This window comes from Pithys albifrons, chromosome 1, assembly GCF_047495875.1.
Source record: "Pithys albifrons albifrons isolate INPA30051 chromosome 1, PitAlb_v1, whole genome shotgun sequence".
Taxonomy (NCBI): domain Eukaryota; kingdom Metazoa; phylum Chordata; class Aves; order Passeriformes; family Thamnophilidae; genus Pithys; species Pithys albifrons.
Window position 1 is genome coordinate 117,093,694 of NC_092458.1, and position 18,495 is coordinate 117,112,188.

Consider the following 18,495-nt stretch of genomic DNA (forward strand, 5'->3'; position numbering starts at 1 on the left):
CATGGAATCCTTTGGGATGGAAAGGCCCTCCAGGACCTCGAGTCCACCTGCTCTTCCAGCACTGCTCAGGCCACCACTAACCATGTCCCCAAGTGCCACATCCCCCTGGGGATGGGGACTCTGCCCCTGTCCTGGGCAGTGCCAGGGCTGGACAGCCCTTTGGGGGAAGAAATCTTCCCAGTATCCAATCTAACCCTGCCCTGGCCCAGCCTGAGGCCATGCCCTCTGCTCCTGTCCCTGTGCCCTGGAGCAGAGCCTGACCCCCCCTGTCTCCCCCCTCCTGGCAGGGATTGCAGAGCCAGAAGGTGCCCCCTCTGAGCCTCCTTTTCTCCAGGCTAAGCCCCCCCAGCTCCCTCAGCCCCTCCTGCTGCTCCAGCCCCTTCCCAGCTCCATTCCCTGCCCTGCCCACACTCCCCACTGTGATATGAGATGAATCATGAGGGACCTGCAGGCTGGACCTGCTGCTTCAGTGGTCCAGGTCTGTCATACTGGAGACTTCTAAACTGGCTGTTTCAGTGCCTGTCTGGCAACAATTCCCTTGCTGGCAATACCAACTCTCATGTGCAGTTCTCCCTGTGGCTTCCTAATTTGGGGTTGGGGGGTCATATTCCGCCTTTTCCCTGTCTCACCTCCTGCAAGCTCAGCTGTGGGTCAGGGTGGGTTGTGGGCACAACCTGCTTCCAGGCTGCTGCTGAGGCATTTATGGACACTGCTGTTATTATATTTCACTCTTTTTTTGGTCTGGCACAGTGCAGTCATTGCATTAGGCTGGGCTTTAGGGAGGGGTGGTCCCAGGCTGGGGAAAATCAGGTCTAGTGTTGTTTCCTTAATGGATTACCAATTGGTAGAAAAGCTTTGGTCATCAAAGATTCATATGCTTTGGCTGGTGGCAAAAAAATGCATTTCTGATGTCAGGCCTCCCTCTTTTTGTCCTCTGAATCCTTTATGTTGCTCCCAAAGTTCCTGGCCACAGCCAGGAGGTGCTCTGGGACATTCTCCCAGTGCTGAGGCAGATAATTGAAATATCAGCCTTGTTTTAGTGAGTGGTGATGGTGCTTGAACTTTGAGCATGTAATGGAGATCATTTGGAGCTGGGATGGCCAGGGAGATGATGGAAGGGGCTTTGTTTGAATAATTCAGGCAGAGCCTTGATGAACATTGGTGGGGGGGTTATCCCTGTTCCTGGAAAAGACAGTCCCTGTGGTTGCTGCACAGCTGTGCCCATCCAGGGCATGGAGCTTGGCACCTCCCTGGCTCAGTGACCAACTCTCAGTGTTCAGTCCATCTCTGCTTTATTGTGAGTTCCCTGGTGAGACATAACCAGGTTGGTATTAAATGCAACAAGAACATTTAAAAGATCACATCCCCCACGGAGTCTGTTCCTCCTTGGCTTTAGAGCTGTTGCTTCTCCTCCTGTTCCTTCTTGCTGGCTCCTGCAGTGACTGCAGCGTGGCTGGTGCTGGAGTAGGTCCAAGGCAAGTCTCCTCTGGAGTCTGTGCATTTAACCAGCAGATGCACCTCCTGCTTCAGAGCTTCCTTGGTTGTCTTTGGATAGGCAGGAACAGAGAGTCCTTCTGCAGCCCTGCAAACACCCAGATCCTCTCTTGGCCGGTCTGTGGTGTCAATAACCTGCTGCTGAAGAGGGGTTTCATCACAGCTATAAAAGCCTCAGAAATGTGGCTTTGCACCTGCTGTGGTGAGCAGCCCCAGCAGTCCCACTGAAATGGGAGCTGCAGGTCCATAACAGTTGAGATATTTCCTGGGATGAGGAGTGGATTTCCTGGGATGGGTGTCCTGTAGTTGGCACTGAGGAGCTCAGGGCCAGGGGCAGCCCAGCTCACAAGGAAAGGCACAACTGGGATCTGCTGTAGGCCCCTCACCCCAACAATCTCCAGCTCAAGGGTACAAACTTCTCTGTGGGGATTGTGATGACAAAGCCCACAGAGGTGAGAGATGCCTCTGCAGTGCCTCTGCAGGTAACTGTCCTGCTGTGGGTTTTGTTGCATAAGCAATTTTACTCTTGCAGGGAAAGAAATGGTCTGGAAAGCTTTTTTTTTTTTTGCAGAGGAGGTAAAAATTAAATTACTGTAAAATTCACGGGTTTTCCTTAGTGGTGCATTTATCTCCCCTTGTTATTCCTTCAAGTCCAGGATGTTTTTCATTATCTGAACAGAGCAGGAAGGGGAAAGCTTGGCTCTGGCAGCACTGTGGGCAGGAGCCCCTGGAGCCTCTCACTGTGTGCCCAGGGTCCCTCTCTGGGCAGTGAGCAGGACGCTGGAGAGATGCTCTGAAACTTCTCTGCTCCTGGGGGAAAATGGGATGGGACAAGAGGAAACGGCCTCAAGCTGTGTTGGGGAGGTTTTGGTTGGGTATTGGGGAAAACTTGTTCCCCAAAAGGGCTGTCTAGCCCTGGCACAGCTGCCCAGGGCAGAGGGGAGTTCCCATCTCTGGAGGGATTGAACAGCCCCTGGGTGTGGCACTTGGGGACAGGGGTTGGTGGTGGGTTGGCAGTGCTGGGAATGATTGGACACCATTATCTTGGTGGGCTTTTCTATCCCTAACAGTTCCATGACTCCTCTGAAGTTTTTATTAAAGACAAATACCCAGTCAGGGCTTCTTAGGGCTGTTTTGGTGCCTGCCTGGGGGGTTGGTGGCCAAGCCTCGAGCTGGTCCCCGGGCACTCCAGACACTGAGCCCTGCTATCCCGTGCCTTCCCGGGGATTAACTGGCATGCAAAGGGAGCAGTGCCCTCTGATGGGTGGGGAGCCCATGGCCATAGCACGGGGCTGATGCCCCACTGTTCACATCCCTGTCTCTCCTGCTGCCCAGGAGTACAGGAGGATAAATTACTGCCCTATGGAAAGCAACTCTTCCCATTAATCATCCTGGGAGTGCTTATGGAAGCCCAGGCAGAGGAGTTGCTGGCACAGCTTTCCAGAGGATCAGAGGGAAGCTGCTGTGCCAGGGGCTGGGCTGCAGGGTTAGGGTGCTCTGGGAGCCCTCCTTTCCCCACCTCTCTCCTGATGGAGCTCTTTGTCTTTCTCTGATGCTCAGGACGTTTTTGGCTCTTCTAGAGACGAGGCTGTTTTTATGTTAATAAAAGCAGCTTTGTGGGCAATTAAACTCTATTTTTGAAACTTATGGAGAGTTGGGGAAGGGAGCAATGAATATACATGTCTGTGTATTGGTCCTTTGACTATGTTAAATCTGTGGCAGGGAGGGGGAGAGCCCGAGCTCTGCTGTTCTTCATCAGAGGGGGGATTGTGACATGACCTGTGTGACAGGCAGAAATGCCTTTGCTCCCTGAGGAGGTGGGTGGAGGGTGACAGGATGCAGTGTAATCCCTTGGCACAGTGCAGGCTGTGCTAATTTGGGGCTGTAGTCTCTTCCACTGTGTGTGGGTTTGGATTTTGGGATGGTATTGTTGCCACTGTGGGCAGAGCCCATGTCAGGATCTGTTCCTGTGCCTGGAAATACCTTTTATTAGTCTGTATTCTGGATGTGGAGCCAAAAGCTGTAGTGTTGGTTGTCTGTACAATCCCAGGCTGCAAAACACGTTCAATACCTTGGGAATTCCTTCCCTGCATCTTTTCCCATCTGTTTGGTCCATCCATCCCCTGATCAGCTTCCTCTCTGTTGCTGAATGTTGATGTTGGGTTGTGCAAGGAGATGGTGTGAAAGCAGGTTGCTCATCCAAAATGTTCAGTGTCCCAGGGGAGAGCTGCAGGATTAGCACTTTTTTCCTGGCATGTTCTCCAAGCAGGGAGTGGTGAACCAGGAAAAATCTTGAACTTTGGGTTATTTTCAGCACAAGCCTTTTTGAACTTGCAGAAAATGTTCCCTGCCATGTTGGCTTCTGAAAGGGGAGTGCGAAGTCAGGCTGGCTCTGGAAAGCTCTCAGGTGCAGAAGGTGCAGAGCAGTGGCCTGGCAGCCTTGCCGTTTCTGTAGCACCTTCCATGGCAGCAGTGGAAGTGCTTTAATCAATGTGCAGCTCTTGAGGAGAGGGATAATTATTCCCATTTTTGCAGAGTTGAGAATATGAGTCAGATTAAAATGTCTTTCCTGAAATTGCCAATGATTTTCTGGCAAGGAAATGAACTGAGCTTTCTCTCCAAAGAGCATCTTTCCAAAGTGCTGCTTGGCCTCCAAGGGCACACTCGAGCTGGGAGAACTGGGGGGGTCACCTGGAGAAGGGAAGGCTCCAGGGAGACCTGAGAGCCCCTTCCAGGGCCTACAGGGGCTCCAGGAGAGCTGGAGAGGGCTTGGGGACAAGGGATGGAGGGACAGGACAAGGGGAACGGCTTCACATGGACACAGCACAGGGATAGGTGGGATATTGGGAAGGAATTCCTGGCTGGGAGGGTGTGCAGGCCCTGGCACAGGTGCCCAGAGATGCTGTGGCTGCCCCATCCTTGAGAGTGTCCCAGGCCAGGCTGGAGCAGCCTGGGATAGTGGAAGATGTTCCTGCCCATGGTAGGGGTGAGACTGGATGAGCTTTAAGGTCCTTCCAACCCAAACCATTCTGTGGATCTGTGAAATGTTCACTTTGCTCCAATTCTGGAAAGGTGGATCAGGAACGTCCCTCCCTGGAGAGTTCTGTGCCTCATCTCCCCTGCTCAGTGCATGTCTTTGTGCTTGTGCCACAGATGATTCCAAGGTAAATGAAGAGAAATAACACCGATTTAATTGGTCATGGCCACTATTGTGGGATGGGAGCAGCTCGTGTGCTGGCTGCCACTGGAAAGCACCAGGAGGTGAAGCAGTTGCAAAACCTTTTCCAGCACATGCAGAGAGCAGTAAAACTCTTGCTCCTGCTTAAAGAAGGATGGGAACAGCTCAATTCTCTTGCCTGCAGGGTGGCTGCTTGCCTTTGAGCCCTGGGACGGGCCCTGAGAGGGAAGAGCTGCAGGGCAACCTCGTGGCTCCTGTCTAGACACACAGGGCAGAGCTGTTGGTCCATAACCCAGCTGGAAACAGCCCAACAAATACCCAGTTGCAACAACAGGGATGTGTGATGTGTCAGAGCTGCTGGGAAGTGGGGAGGGGACCTCATGGAAGTCACATCTTCAGCTTCTTTGCTGCAGCTTTTATTAGGCAATAATTTGGGCTTGGTTTTGTCATCATTTTTGTGCCTTCTGGGCAGGAATTTCTAAGCAACACAAGTGTTGAGACCCCTGGCTGCTGGGGGGGGGGGGGTGTGTGGTGTGTGTGTGTGCCCCTGGCTGCTGGGGGTGTGTGGGGTGTGGTGGGTGTGTGCCCCTGGCTGCTGGGGGGGGGGTGTGGTGTGTGTGTGCCCGTGCCCCTGGCTGCTGGGGGTGGTGCCCCACACTGCTGGGGGATCTGCAGGCAGCAGAGCTGGAGCATCACCCCTTGCAAATGCTTTTGGGGAGATGTCATTGCCTGTCTCTTGTGCCACTGATGGAGACAGAAGGAACCTCAGTGGGAATGTTGTGATTTGCCTTTTGGCACTGATTTTGTGGATGCTCTTGGTTTAGCTTTGTCCTTCTGCGTGTGCTGGTACACCCAGGGAAGGTGGAAGAGCTCATATTGATGTCAGGAGTGGCACCCAGTGCCTCTTTTACTGTCAGGACTTGGTCTTCCAGCACTGGCTGGAGATGCTCTCACCCTCCCAGCCAGCAAAGAAACCCTTGGCTTGTTTTTGCTTTTATTTGTGCCAAGCATCGTGACAAAATAGTATTTTTAGAACTTGGTTTGCAGACATTTGCTGCCAAGAGTAATGTGAGAGAAAGGAATTGTCTGAGGAATAAACTTCACACTCTGTTTTTCTGCCAGTGCAACCCTTTGCCCTTGAATCCATTTGACATCTGTAGCAGATTGTTTGGGAGACTTTACAGAGCATTTTACAACAGAATTCCTGTGAAGGCTCCTGGAACACAGCAATTCTCTTTAAATAGGGATAAAGCTCCAGTGTTTGTCCTCTCCACTGTTCTTCCCAGGGAAAGCTGGGAAGGCCCAGGAGGGAAGAGCTGGAGGCACAGCCCAGCCTGGGCTGAGGCTGCCCTGGCACATGCCAGGCCACCAACAGGCTCAGCCAAGGCATGTGTGAAGCTGCCCCTGGCACTGGGAGAGCCAGGGCAGGGCAGGGGGCACCCAGCTGTGCTGGGGGCTCTGGGGTTTAGTGACTGCAGTCCTGTCCAGGCCTGGGGGAGGGACACCCAACCCAATGTCCCATTTCCATCTGGGGCCAGCAGCTGAGCAGCTCCCAGAACCCCCTGAATGTGCACCAAATAATCCTCCTGCTGGGAATTGCTTTTTGCCTGAGATTTCTTGGGTAAAATGCCATTACAGTTTATAGCCTTCATTGGCTCTATTCTTAGTTAACTTACATAGTGCTTTCTGATTAAACCTGCTTTTATTATGGCTGGTTTTAATCTTAAAACCCACTGCCCTGGGATGTTGGGGCTTTAATTACAGTGAACTGTCAGCTCTAAATGCAAGTCAGCAACATCATGTGCCTTTGGAAAGGGCTGTGGTGAGGCTGGGATGAGGCAGCAGGAAGAACTTCCTCAGGAGGCACTGAGGATGCTTCTGAGAGCTCAGCAGGGGTGCTGTGCCCAGAAAGGTGCTGCACTTAAGCACGGCTTGGACCTCATCCCGTTGGTCTGGACAAGAGCCATGGGCTGTGTTATTTTTTCCTCGATGAGCCTCATCAGTAGAGACTGAAAAATCTGATCTGTTTAGTGTAGAAAAGGTATTTATTTCCCCTTGGCCTCCAGATGTGCAAAGTGTTTGGTAAAATAAGAGGTTATAGTGCATTGTTAGCATCAGAAACAGGTGTGGAATGCTTGGATCCTTCCATTAATGTGGTCAGAAAACCTGGGTATCCCTGGTTATGTTTGCTGGGTAAAATCCAGTTGATTAAAAGCACGTTGTGAGGAGCTGGGAAATGCAAGGAAATCGTGCTGTGGGGGATGGAATGGGGAATCCCAGTGTCTGTCCTGTTCTCTCCTGAAGCAGAGGCTCCCTGAGGGACTCCTGTTTACCTCTGTGCTGAATGAAAGAAGGAGGATGTAATTGCAGAGCTGCTCCAGACCATTATTGCTGCTGCCCAGAGTCCCCTGGGGCTGCTGATAGCACAGACAGTCCTGGCTCCAGCTGGGCACTGTCTCTGGAACAGCTCAGGAATTCCCATGATAGGGGAGGGGTGGGTTATCCCTCGGTCTGGAGACCTCTATCCCTTTGCTTCCTATTGAGGCAAGAAAACCTTGATTGCTCCTCAGCTTTGCAAGCCTGGAGGGAATAAGCCCCTCCTGCCTTTTTCCTGCTGGTTGGGCTTTTGGAGGCTGGGTCTTGGAGGTGGTGTAATGATCTTTTTAGGGATTTGGCTCTCTTTGTTGCATCTGTGGCTCTGCTGTTGAGCTCTGGCAGCCCCAGCAGGAACACAGACTGCAGGAATATGTTCTGTGCCACTTGCTCTGACCTGCTAAATTGAGTTGTAAATGGAGCATGGCACAGCTCAGGAAGCTCATTCCTGGGCTCCCCTAACAAGGTGTGCAGGGAGCCATTCCCCAGGCCTTGCAATAATCCAGAGATGTGCCTGAGGTGTGCAGTGACTTCCTCCAGGAGGCAGCTGCTTAGTTATTGAAGCCTCAGCAGCCACAATGGCAGGAATGTTTTTCCATCCTCTTTACTTTGGACCCATTGTGTGTTAAACCCAATTTCTTCCTTTTTCTTCTGTAGTGGACGAGGCTGAGGGGTGGATTTAACCATGGACATCTTCCCATTTATATAATTATTGACAGATGCCTCTTTTGCAAGGCCACAGTGTGTTACCTGGGAGTGGTGAATCAGACCAGACCTTGCAGTGTTTGTGAAGTGACCGACTGGCTCAGGTTGGTTGTGCAGTCCACCTCAGCCCATCTCCTGCCTGGAGAGGGCTGGAGCAAGCAGAGAGGTGCCACACCTTGGTTATATCCCTCTGCAGTCTGGGATTCAGCTGCTGGATGGACTTGTGGCAGTGCAGGTTGATCCCATCCTGGGCCCTTGAGGGATGGGGATTTCCTGGCTGAGGGCACTGGAGAGGACACATCTGAGCACTGAGTCTGTCCTGGGGCTCCCAAAGCCCAGGCAGGCAGTGCCAGACAGAGCTGAGCCCAGCAGGGCCACCAAAGAGTGGGAGCAGGAGCCTGGGACACAGAAGGAGGGGCTGAGAGCTGGGGCTGTGCAGCAGGAGGTGGGAAGGGGGATCTGGCTGCTCCCTGCAACCATCTGAGTTGTGACTGTAGAGGAGATCAGTGTCATGGAATTGTCTGTGTTGGAAGGGACCTTGAAGTCCATCCAGCACCACCCCCTGCCACAGGCAGGGACACCTTTCACTAGTCCAGGTTTCTTCAAGCCCTGACCAACCTGGCTTGAAGACTTGAGCCAGGATGGCCTTGGCAAGAGGCAATGGACACCACCTGCATCAAGAGGAATTCCAGCTGGACACTGGGAAAGTTCCTCCCCAGGAGCGTGGTCAAGCCCTGGAGCAGAATCGAGAGAAGGGTGGGAATTTCCATCCATGGGGACATTCCAGCCTTGCTGGGACACTGCCCTGGGGCCCCTGAGTTGGCTTTGCCTTGGTGGGGAGGTCAGGGCAGAGCCAGCAGCAGCCCCTTTGGTACCACAGTTCTTTTGGCTTTAAATGTTCCTTGGGGGCTGCAGTGAGTCTTGGCCACTGCTCAGAGGTAACGAGCTCCAAGTCCACTGGAGTGGAAAACTGTTCATTCCCACTTCTGGTCCAAGCCACTGTTCTAATGGCTGTGCATTCACAGGCTGAGAGTTAGAAATGAAAGTTTAGAACTTCTCCATAGCAGCTGAGGGGTTGGTCACACTGCCAAAGTGCTCCAGTTCTCGTTGGTCTTCAGTTCCTGGTTCCATTGGGCACAGCTGGGGAAGGAGCCATCCTTCCTTCAGCCTCAGAGGTGATTCGGTCACTGGCTTGAAGAAGATGTTCTGTTTGTTTGAATGAGGCCCAGGCAGGTAAGCCGGAAATCAGGAATTGTGCTGTCAGGTTTCCCTTTGTATTCCCTGGGTAAATGTTAACTCTGCTCCTTCCCTCTCCAAGCTAACTCTGATAAATGCCTGCAGGAAACTCATTCCTGACAGTGGCACAAAATAGTGCAGTGCAGACTCCTCAGGAAACCCTTGGTTGTATCCAGGAGTGAATGAAACAACCTGAAAGAACTTGAGTGATGAGGGTGCTCCAGTTCCAGTCCAGCTCTTGGATCTGAGGCAGAGAGCAGCTGTTCAGGACTTGCCTTGGTCCTTCCACAGAGGTCACATCCCCCCTCTGTACTTGTGGCTTTTCCCCTCCCACATTGCCCACTTTGCAGCTGCAGCTGTGCCAGCAGCAGGACTGGGTGGCTGGGACTGGAGGAAGGTGCCCACACTGGGTTTTGGTGTGTTTGTGTGGTCAGATCCATATCCTGTTGTTCTTCATCTGCTTGTGCCTGTCCTGCCCAACGTGCTGCCAGGTTTGGGCAGTGATCAGCCTTTCTCTCCTTTCCTCTGAGCAGAAATTCCAATCTCAAGCTGAGATGCCCTTCAGCAAGAAATTGCTTTAAAATATTGTATTTCCTATAAAAGGCTTCTTTTTTCACAGCAGGAATTTTTCTGACAAAAAGAAAGCAGGGGGAGGAGAGGGAAGACATTGTTAAAAAGCTTCTTCCTGCTCTAGTTTGATTCTTATGTAGTTATTGAATTATTTTTCATGAATGAACAGGAGGTTCAGTGTGTTCAGCAGGCAGAGAATGGGTGGGGTCTGCAAGCCATGAATTCCCAGAGGCACTTGGACTTGAATAAGAGCCTTCTCCATGTTGGATGAGATCCAGAAACAAATCTGTCCCTTGGGGGCTCCTTCCTTTGTGGCTGGGAGGCAGAGGCTGCTGTGAAGTGCTGTCTGGCCATGGGCACTGGAGGTGGAGCTTTCTCTTGATGTTGGGCAGATACTCACACTGCCTGGGTGCAGGTGCTGAAGTGTGGAGGTGGTTCTGGAGGGTGTTTATATAGTAACAAAGAGGGGCAGCTTCCTCCAGAGCACATTTAGATCGTTTAATGAAAGCTTTTGTTTGGAGCAGATCTCTGGTTGTGGGTGGGCAAACCTCCTGTCTGTGTGTGGAGCCTCACACAGTGGATCAGAACTCTTGGCCGGGGTAATTACAGATAAACACACTTGCCTTTTTATGCACTTGCCTTTTTACACACTTGCCTTTTTTTTCAGCGTGGAGTGACTTTCTTCCATGTTTTGTGGGGGCTTTTTTTGTTTGGGTTTTTTTCTGTGTTTTTTTTGTTGTTGTTGTTGTTTGTTTTTCAGTAGATGGTGACATTCTTTCATATTTACAAGGGTATATAGTGCCAGGACACAGGGAATGGCTTCCACTGCCAGAGAGCAGGGATAGGTGGGATATTAGGAAGGAATTCCTGACTGGGAGAGTAGGGAGGGACTGAGATGGATTTCCCAGAGAAGCTGTGGCTGCCCCATCCCTGGAAGTTTCCAAGACCAGATTGGAGCAACCTGGGACAGGGGGAGGTGTCCCTGCCATGGCAGGGATGGCACTGGATGGGCTTTAAAGATCCCTTTCAATCCAAACCATTCCATGATACAAGAAACAGGCTTAAAGGTCACAGAAGGCTCTGCCCAGAACACAAATCCTGTCAGCAGGTGAAGTGGAAAAATCAGCAGTACTTGTTGGGTTAGAATACTCTGCCTGGTGTCCATCAGAACTCGGTGCTGATGGGGAGAAGGGAGGCAGAGGTTTTTATGGCTCTGCTCTTCCCTGCCTTTTTCCAGACACGGGACCACAGAGCACTCAGGGTTTGGATTTGGAAAGCCAACTACTTTAAGAGGAAGGTTGAAAACCCCACATATTTAAAGGGAGGGAAACAGTCCCTTCCGTCTCTCCTTCCTTCTCCCCTGTGCTGTGGGAGCTGAGCACGTGTATCCTCAGGGAAAGGAATTGGTAACTGGTGAGCCTGCCTATGTTATCCCAGTGGGAAGAGGGAGGAACTGAGAGAGAAGTACAGAATGGGAAGGTTTTCTAGAGCTGCCAAAAGTGTTAGTGCTGACATTCTTATAAAATCTCAGAGCTAAAATGTGGATGCTTTTCAAAGCCCCTTCAGACACCCTCATGGCCCTGCCTCAGTTTCTGTAGGGAAAGTGGCACTTTCCCCTCCTCCACATGGCTGTGATGGAATGATGAGGGTGACTGACTTCAAGGGTTTATTTTTGCAGGAGAAGCTTGGAGCTGTTGGACAGAGCAGATTCCACCTTTCAAAGAGCACGTGGGCCTTGCAAAGGTGGGGCCAGTGAAGCTCTTCCCCTGGGAGGCTGTTGGAGAGAGGTTGGACAGGACCCACCCAAATTCAGAGTATTGTGCTCGTAGGTCCAACTGAGGGAGGTTCAGATTCTGATTCAGTTTGTGCTGAACCATGGAATGGTTGGAGGGGACCTTACAAATCAAGATATTCCATGTTCTTCTGAAAGCCCACCCAGAACTGTGCTTGAACCCACTGAAGGGTGCCAACCATACCAGAATTTGTCTGGATTTTCACAAAACCTGAGTCTGTCTGGCAAGGGCACCATCAAGGACAGACCAAAAATAGCTTTTAGAGAGCTTGACATGAGCTGTGCTGCTTGCATGTAAATAAGGGAGGGATTTATATATATATATGTATAGAGAGAGCTCAGACATGTTCTGAAATGTTTTCCTTGGCTTTTTTATCCAGTCAGTGCCATCCAGTGCAGGAATGCTGCCAAAGCTTGTCCCACAGTGACCTTTAAAGAGCTGCAGGGATTACTGATTTTTGTAGTAATGTTGGTCCTCAGCACTCGAGATCCCAAAAACCTCCCTTGCCTTGCAGGAACCTGCCCAGTTAACCCATCCAGCTGGCAGGGGAGAGGAGCTGTTAGACCCCAATGGAGAGGGGAAAAAAGCAAACAACAGGGAAAATGAAGTTTGGAATCTTGGGGATGTGGAGATTGGACAAAGGGAAATTATTTGGGTTGGAAGGGACCTGAAAGCTTATCTAGTTCCAACCCCCTGTCGTGTGCAGGGACACCTTCCACCAGCCCAGGTTGCTCCAAGCCTTGTCTAGACTGGTCTTGGACACTTCCAGGGATGGGGCAGCCACAGCTTCTCTGGCAAAACTGGGTTCCTTAACTGGCATTATGGTCTCTCAGCTCATGGCAGAGTAGTTTTGCCATGTGGTGTGAGTGGTCCCTTTTCCCCCCATTTATGTGGACCACAAAGCCCTCATGGAGCTTGGGCATCAGCTGCTACTGAGGTTTGCTTGGGGTTGGCTCATAAACTTGAGCTGAGTTTAAAAAAAATGTTTTAACCATAACCCCAGCCAAGAATTGGGGATTGCTAGCAGAAAACATCATTTTTGGCAGGGCAAAAATAAAGTAATTCCAACCTTTTTGTATTTTTTTACTTTCTTTTTCTTTTGGCTCTTTTTATATGGTGGAGAACATGAGGAGGAGCTGCATCACATGGTTGGTATCCAGGGTGAGGCAAGGTGAAAAATAGTCAACACACAGTTAAGTAAATAACTTCAGCCTGTAGGATGGAAAGGGAAGGCAAAAAATAGTAATTTTTCTTATATCACCAAAGTAGTGTTGATACTGGTCATGTTGTTTTTCATAATTAAAAAGCCATGAGACAGTTCACCAGAGTAAAGGGCGTTTCCAAGAAGGATCAACGCTGTGCTCAGAGTTCAGAAGGGAATTAGTGCTTGAGTTGTCCAGAGACTTTCTCAACTTTCAGCCTTTCTTGCCTGTGCTGAGAGGAGAGGATTCTTTTGAGTGTTTTCCATGAAGGATTTATTTCAGTGTTTGAAAGGTTTCAGTTGAAAGGAAGACACATGTGGAGTATTTAATGCCTTGGGGTAAATGGGGCCAATGTAACCCATGGGGTCCATGTGCCCTGTGGGTTTTCCAGCGCATGGCAATGGTGCTGGTTAGGGCCAGAGTTTTCTTGTCCCACTGTTCTCCTCATGGATGTCCTTGTGGTTTAGGGTTTTACCCACAGTGCTGGAGTGTTTTAGGGGGTTGTTTTGGGCTTGTTGAGTAGAATTTGAAAGATTCATCAAAATTGGTGCAAATCTTTGTCATCTGCTGCTGGTATGGTCTCTGCTGTGTTATTTGAGAGTTCTTACACATGTGGTGGTAGGAATAAATGCTGGGGATGGGTGGTTTGGCTCTGCAGGAAGGAGCTGAGTGCCCTGGGGGAAGGACTAAGGAGCAGTAACATCACACCATGTAATCCTCACCATTAATAACTACTGAGGCATTTAGACTGGACCTCTGGGAGAGGAGGATGGCAAGTGGTACCACCCCTGTGAATGGAGAAGTTAATTAAACAATTGCCTCAGAAAACCTCACCTAAACAATGACCACCAAAAAACTCCTCACCAAACCAAAAACCAGCTCCATACACCCAGAATGTTCCTTATTCCTCATGCCCTGAAAACTGGAGAAAGGCTCTTCCAGCCCTGCATAAATCTATATAAATGGACCCTCTCCTTGGAGCTGGGAACAGGGTTGCATCTCCCACCTCCTCCAGGGCACAAAGGTCTGAAATTTGCCCTTGGAAATGTCAACAGCTTCTGGGTGGGATGTGGAGTGGGATGTGGGGTAGGTTGTGGCACTGGAATGGGGTTGAATTAATGCTGAGTCCTCTTCCCCTCTGCAGTGGGAGCGCCTCTGGTTCCTCATCCTCACCTCATCCTTCTTCCTCACCCTGGTCTGGTTTTACTTCTGGTGGGAAGTTCACAATGACTACAATGAAATCAACTGGTGAGTAGATTTTCCCTTAAGATATCTGATTGCCTTCCTAAGCCTTTCAGAGCTGTTGGATGCATTTGGATCCTTCTGATGGACTCATTAATGTTGATGAAGGGACAGCAAGGTGGGAAGGGAGGCTGAAGAGGAGCTGCTTCTGCCTCATTGCTGTGTGGGTGTGATGTGTCCTCATCTCCACTGTGTGCCTGCAGCAGAGTTCGGGGTGGATGTGCTGCCTGGGACCAACATGTGGAAACAAAAGTGGTGCTGAAATCACTGAGAAGCTTCTTAATTTGTTTGGGGTTTTCTTGTTTGTTTGTTTTCTCTTTGTTGAGGTTTTTTGTTTGGGTGTTGGTTGGGGTTTTTTTGTTTAGTTTTCTTTATTTTTATGGCTGGCTTGTTTTGGAAGTAGCTGAGTGATTTTGCTGCAAATTTCCACAGAACATAAATGGCAAATATTCCACCTGAAGCACATGGGTGTGGAAAATGGTGCAAAGTTGGAAGGAGCTGAGAAGGAGCTTTCCAGTGCTGGGGAGTCCAGGACATTGCCAACTGGAAATTATTCTCCCTCTTACTCTCTGGGCAGCATCTTAAAACATTTCAGCAGTGCCTTGGGCTGTCTTCTAACCAAAGTACTTTGACATCATCTGCCTGTCAAACATAATATGCAACCTGTATTTTATAGCACCATGGGTCCTTAATTCCCTCAAATAAATGATCTGCCTTTGATGCTGGAGGTGTGTGAGGGAGTGTTTGCTCCTGTGCTGATGTGAGGGGTCTCCTCCCAGCAGTGGGGTTGCTCTCTGCTCACACCCACACTGTGAGAACTGACACCATCACCATTGCTCTCGTTTATTTCTAACAGCAGCATGATAAAAATGCCTTTTTTAAAGTGGCCTATTGGAACTCTCTCTTCTTCAGTTTACACCTTCAGAGAAGGATGTGTATGCTCAGAGTCTGCCCCAGTGCAAAGCCAAATCTGTTTCAGCTCCAACTTGTGAAAGGGCTAAAAAAAGTCCTGCAGAAATGAAGGAAAGCCCCAGGAATGCTGTGGATGGACACTGTAGCTGCAGTACTGCCAGTTCTGGGGTCCCAAATATTCCTGTAGGAGAGGGAGGAGATGGGCAGGTCCTCCCTGGATTCAAGAGGCAGTTGGGATTTAACCCCAGCACTGCCAAGGCCACCACTGCCCACGTCCCCAAATGCCACATCCACAGGGCTGTTAAAACCCTCCAGGGATGGGACTCCCCTCCTGCCCCAGGCAGGACAGCCCTTTGCATGAGGAAATTTCCTGATCTCTAATCTCCTGTGGCACAGCTGGAGGCAGTTTCCTCTTGTCCTGTTCCTTGTTCCCTGGGAGGACTCCCAGCTCCTCCTTGCTGTCAGGGAGGGGCACAGAGCCATAAGATCTGCTGTTTGTAAACTCTCACTGTTTCAGTTGAAGCTGCAGAGCACTGCAAAGCTTCTCTTCTGTGTTCTTTTGCTTCTGATGGTACTTGAGACCTGGAGTCATGAAAATGCTGTTCATTTCTTAACCCAGTGTGCATGTTTGGGGTCCAGCAAAACCCAGACCCTGGGTAGGACTATCTGTGGCAAACCAATGTGATGTAATTAAATTGTGGCAGTGATGGGATTTGCCTCCATAAAGGTGGGGATTTGGCCTTTTGGCTTGTGAAGACTTAAGAGACTGTTCTGGGACTTAAATGGACTTTAGAAGGACAAGGCAAAGTTGTAGCCCAGCATGTTTGCTTCAGGCTTTTAACCTTTTTTTTTTTCTTGAGGCTGAGTATCCTGAGGTCCTTGTTAGTGAAAGCACTTTGGAAATTTCTTTTTTAATTTATTGCTTGGGGCATTTCCATTTTTGGTGTCTACAGTTAATTTCATTAAACCTCAGCTGTGCAGTGTGTGAGGTTTGTGCTGCCACAGAGGGCTTTGGTCTGGCTGAGGAAGGGGAGGTGCTGCAGTGTGGGAACCTGGCTGTGCTCCCTCTGCAGCAGGGCTGTGAATGCAGCTCTGGGGGGCAAATGGTTTCTTCCTTGGTTCTGGAGAAGGCTCCTCTGGTTCATGACTGCCACGGAAACAGCATTTTAAAACAGCTATTTGCATGTCAAGTGAAGACCTGGTGCTGTCAGAGGGCCACTTGAAGGGACATCAGAGCAAACACTTAAATGGACTGAAGCTGAGCTAAGGAAGCTGTTGGTGGTGGCATGAGCAAAGACTTCAGAGGAGCCCTCCTTTCCTTCTTCCCTCTGTTTCACTAACAGCATGGCTGAATTCCTGCAGATCCCTGTCTTTGTGGCTCTTGGAGTCCCTAAGCTGAACCTGGACATGGGCCATGTGTGTTGAGCTTGAGGATTTGCTTTGCAGATTCCCCGAGGGAGCTCCTGGACAGAATGAGAGTCACAGAATATCCTGAGCTGGAAGGGGCCCACAAGGAGCCCAACTGCTGGCCCTGCACAGGACAGCCCCAAAAACCACCCCACATGGGCTGTGTCCAGCTGGGCAGTGGCTGGACCAGAGTTCCTGGGTGGTGAATGGGGCTGGGTTTGAGTGCTGGGAGGGGGCTGAGTCTCTGACCTGCATTTCTGTCTGTTGTGACCAAACAAAACCAGCCATGAGATAACCCAGGCAGCTCATTGAAGGAGCTGATGAGGAGGGCTGAGTAAGGCCAGTGGGACCGTTCAGCCTGAGTCCCAGTGCTGTGTCACCCACCCCACAACCATCCTGTCCTTGTTGTACCTAAGGGGATAACCTGGACCCTAATCCAAGTCAATTTAGAGGTGAGGTTTTTTTCTGGAAATCCACTGGAAAGTTTTCAACCAGATCAGGTTTGAAGTTGCAGGAGGGCTCTGGGTTTTGTCTGCCTCTGCCCTTGTGGAGTGGGTGCCCTCCTTTTCTGCCAGGGAAGGGAGTTGAGCAGGTCTGTCTCAGGTCTTGCTGTGGCTTTGTTGTAATACACTTTAGTGACTTCCTAGTCCAGCTCCAGGATGGTTTTCCTGGGAAATATATAGCTATTTAAATGCAAATTTGACATTTGAGACTCCAGCACAAGGGCCAGTGCTGCTGCTGTGAGGGATGGTCTGCCCTGCCTGGAGCTCCTGTTCCTAAAGATTTGCTGCCCATTGGTCTCATGAAAGTGGTGAGGAGAGGCAGGGTGTTGGTAGGGAATATGTTGCAGAAAACTCAGGCTCTGGTCTGGGATGATTTTTATTTTTCCAAAGGAAAGTGGTTGCTGTGTTTGACATAACTGTCCAATTCCTTTTTGCAGAGTTAATTTCCCACGAGGGATCAAAGCATAAACTGGGTTTTGTTTGGCGTGACCTGTGCTTTTTGCTGCCTCTCTCTCTCCTCTGCAGAGAGGGAACAGAAAGCCCTGTTTTCTGAAGTCTTGTCTAATCCTGCTGAAGCTGCTGTGGTGCTGAATCCCTTCTTCATCTGCACTCCCCACTTGTCTTCCAGGTTTCTGTATAACCGAATGGGATACTGGAGTGACTGGTCCATTCCAATCCTTGTGACAACTGCTGCTGGCTTTACCTACATCACAGTGTTACTGGTGAGTAGGAGAAAGGGCCAGTTCTTACAGCTTTGAGGTGCTTTACAGAGTGCAGGAACCTCTCTGTCCACCTACGACTCCAGCAATTTTCCTTTCAGAAGTGATTTCTCTCTGTCTTTTTCTCTTAGCCTTAAGTTGCCTGAAATAAGTGGAAAATAAAAAAACCATGGTCTTTGCCCTCAAATGATGAAGAGCAAAAGGCAGATGCCCTGGTACCCATGGTGCAGTTGGTCTGAGGAGGAATATAGCTCTTGTTTCCTTTTGTATGGCCCAGTTTTCACTTTGGTGCATCTGCCAGGCTCAAGGGCAAGTTGTTCCCCCTCATCCCAGGGTGTTGGGACCTTAGAGGTGGTATCTATGGACCAGACTCAACTCCCTGCACCTTGAAGGTCAAAGTCTTTTCCTCCACATTCTTGACCTGTTTGTACAGCTGAGCTGGGGAGCATCTGCTGGACCATCCTCTCTGGCCCAGCTAGCTGCCCTGGTGCTTTTGGTTATCCCCTTGGATGGGGATGTGTTCCTGAGTGTTCAGCCACTCACAGGGTGTGCTGTGCCTCTGTCTCACTCTTGGTGTCACCCTTCCAGATCCTGGCACTATGTCACATAGCTGTGGGACAGCAAATGAACCTGCACTGGCTGCACAAGGTAAGTGGCTCTTCCCAGCTCTGGAGGGAGCAGGGTCTGGATGGGACACTCACTGTCACAGCATCTTTGGGAACAGCACAGTCTGTGGGGAATGTGTCCTCATCTCAGAGGGCTGAGCAAATTGCTCAGGAGGGGCTGGGGACAAAGAATTTGGTGAAATGCTTTGGGGTCCCTGCTGGCAGTGGGACCTCCTGTGGAGATGAAGAAACATCAGGTTGTTGGATCAGCCTGACTTCAGTCTCAGCTCAGCTCCATGAACCTCCCCGGGGCTCCTTTCTGTGCTGGACCCAGCCCTGAAGGAGGATTTGGGCAGACATGAAGCTGTTCAGGATGTGCTTGGAGGAACTCTGTGGAAAAACCTCTGGAGAAGATGGAGGTGTTGAGACTGGGGGTGTGCAATGTGCAGGTTGGGGGTTGTGGGACCTGAGTTTCTCCTGACTTGTGTGGAAAGCAGTTCGATAAACATGTTAGAAGAGATGCAGATCTGGGTGGGGAGCACAGAAGGGGAGAGGA

General features: G+C 50.4%; 1 protein-coding gene across 2 annotated transcripts in view; it reads left to right on the forward strand.

Moving 5' to 3' along the window:
* Nucleotides 1–18,495, forward strand: part of GDPD5 (glycerophosphodiester phosphodiesterase domain containing 5) — a 110,039-nt gene that overhangs the window by 66,930 nt on the left and 24,614 nt on the right. For both annotated transcript variants that reach the window (XM_071564934.1, XM_071564943.1), the window contains exons 3-5: nt 13,696–13,799; nt 17,244–17,337; nt 17,923–17,982. In XM_071564934.1, the coding sequence (XP_071421035.1) occupies nt 13,696–13,799; nt 17,244–17,337; nt 17,923–17,982 (258 nt within the window). The remainder of the gene's footprint in view (nt 1–13,695; nt 13,800–17,243; nt 17,338–17,922; nt 17,983–18,495) is intronic.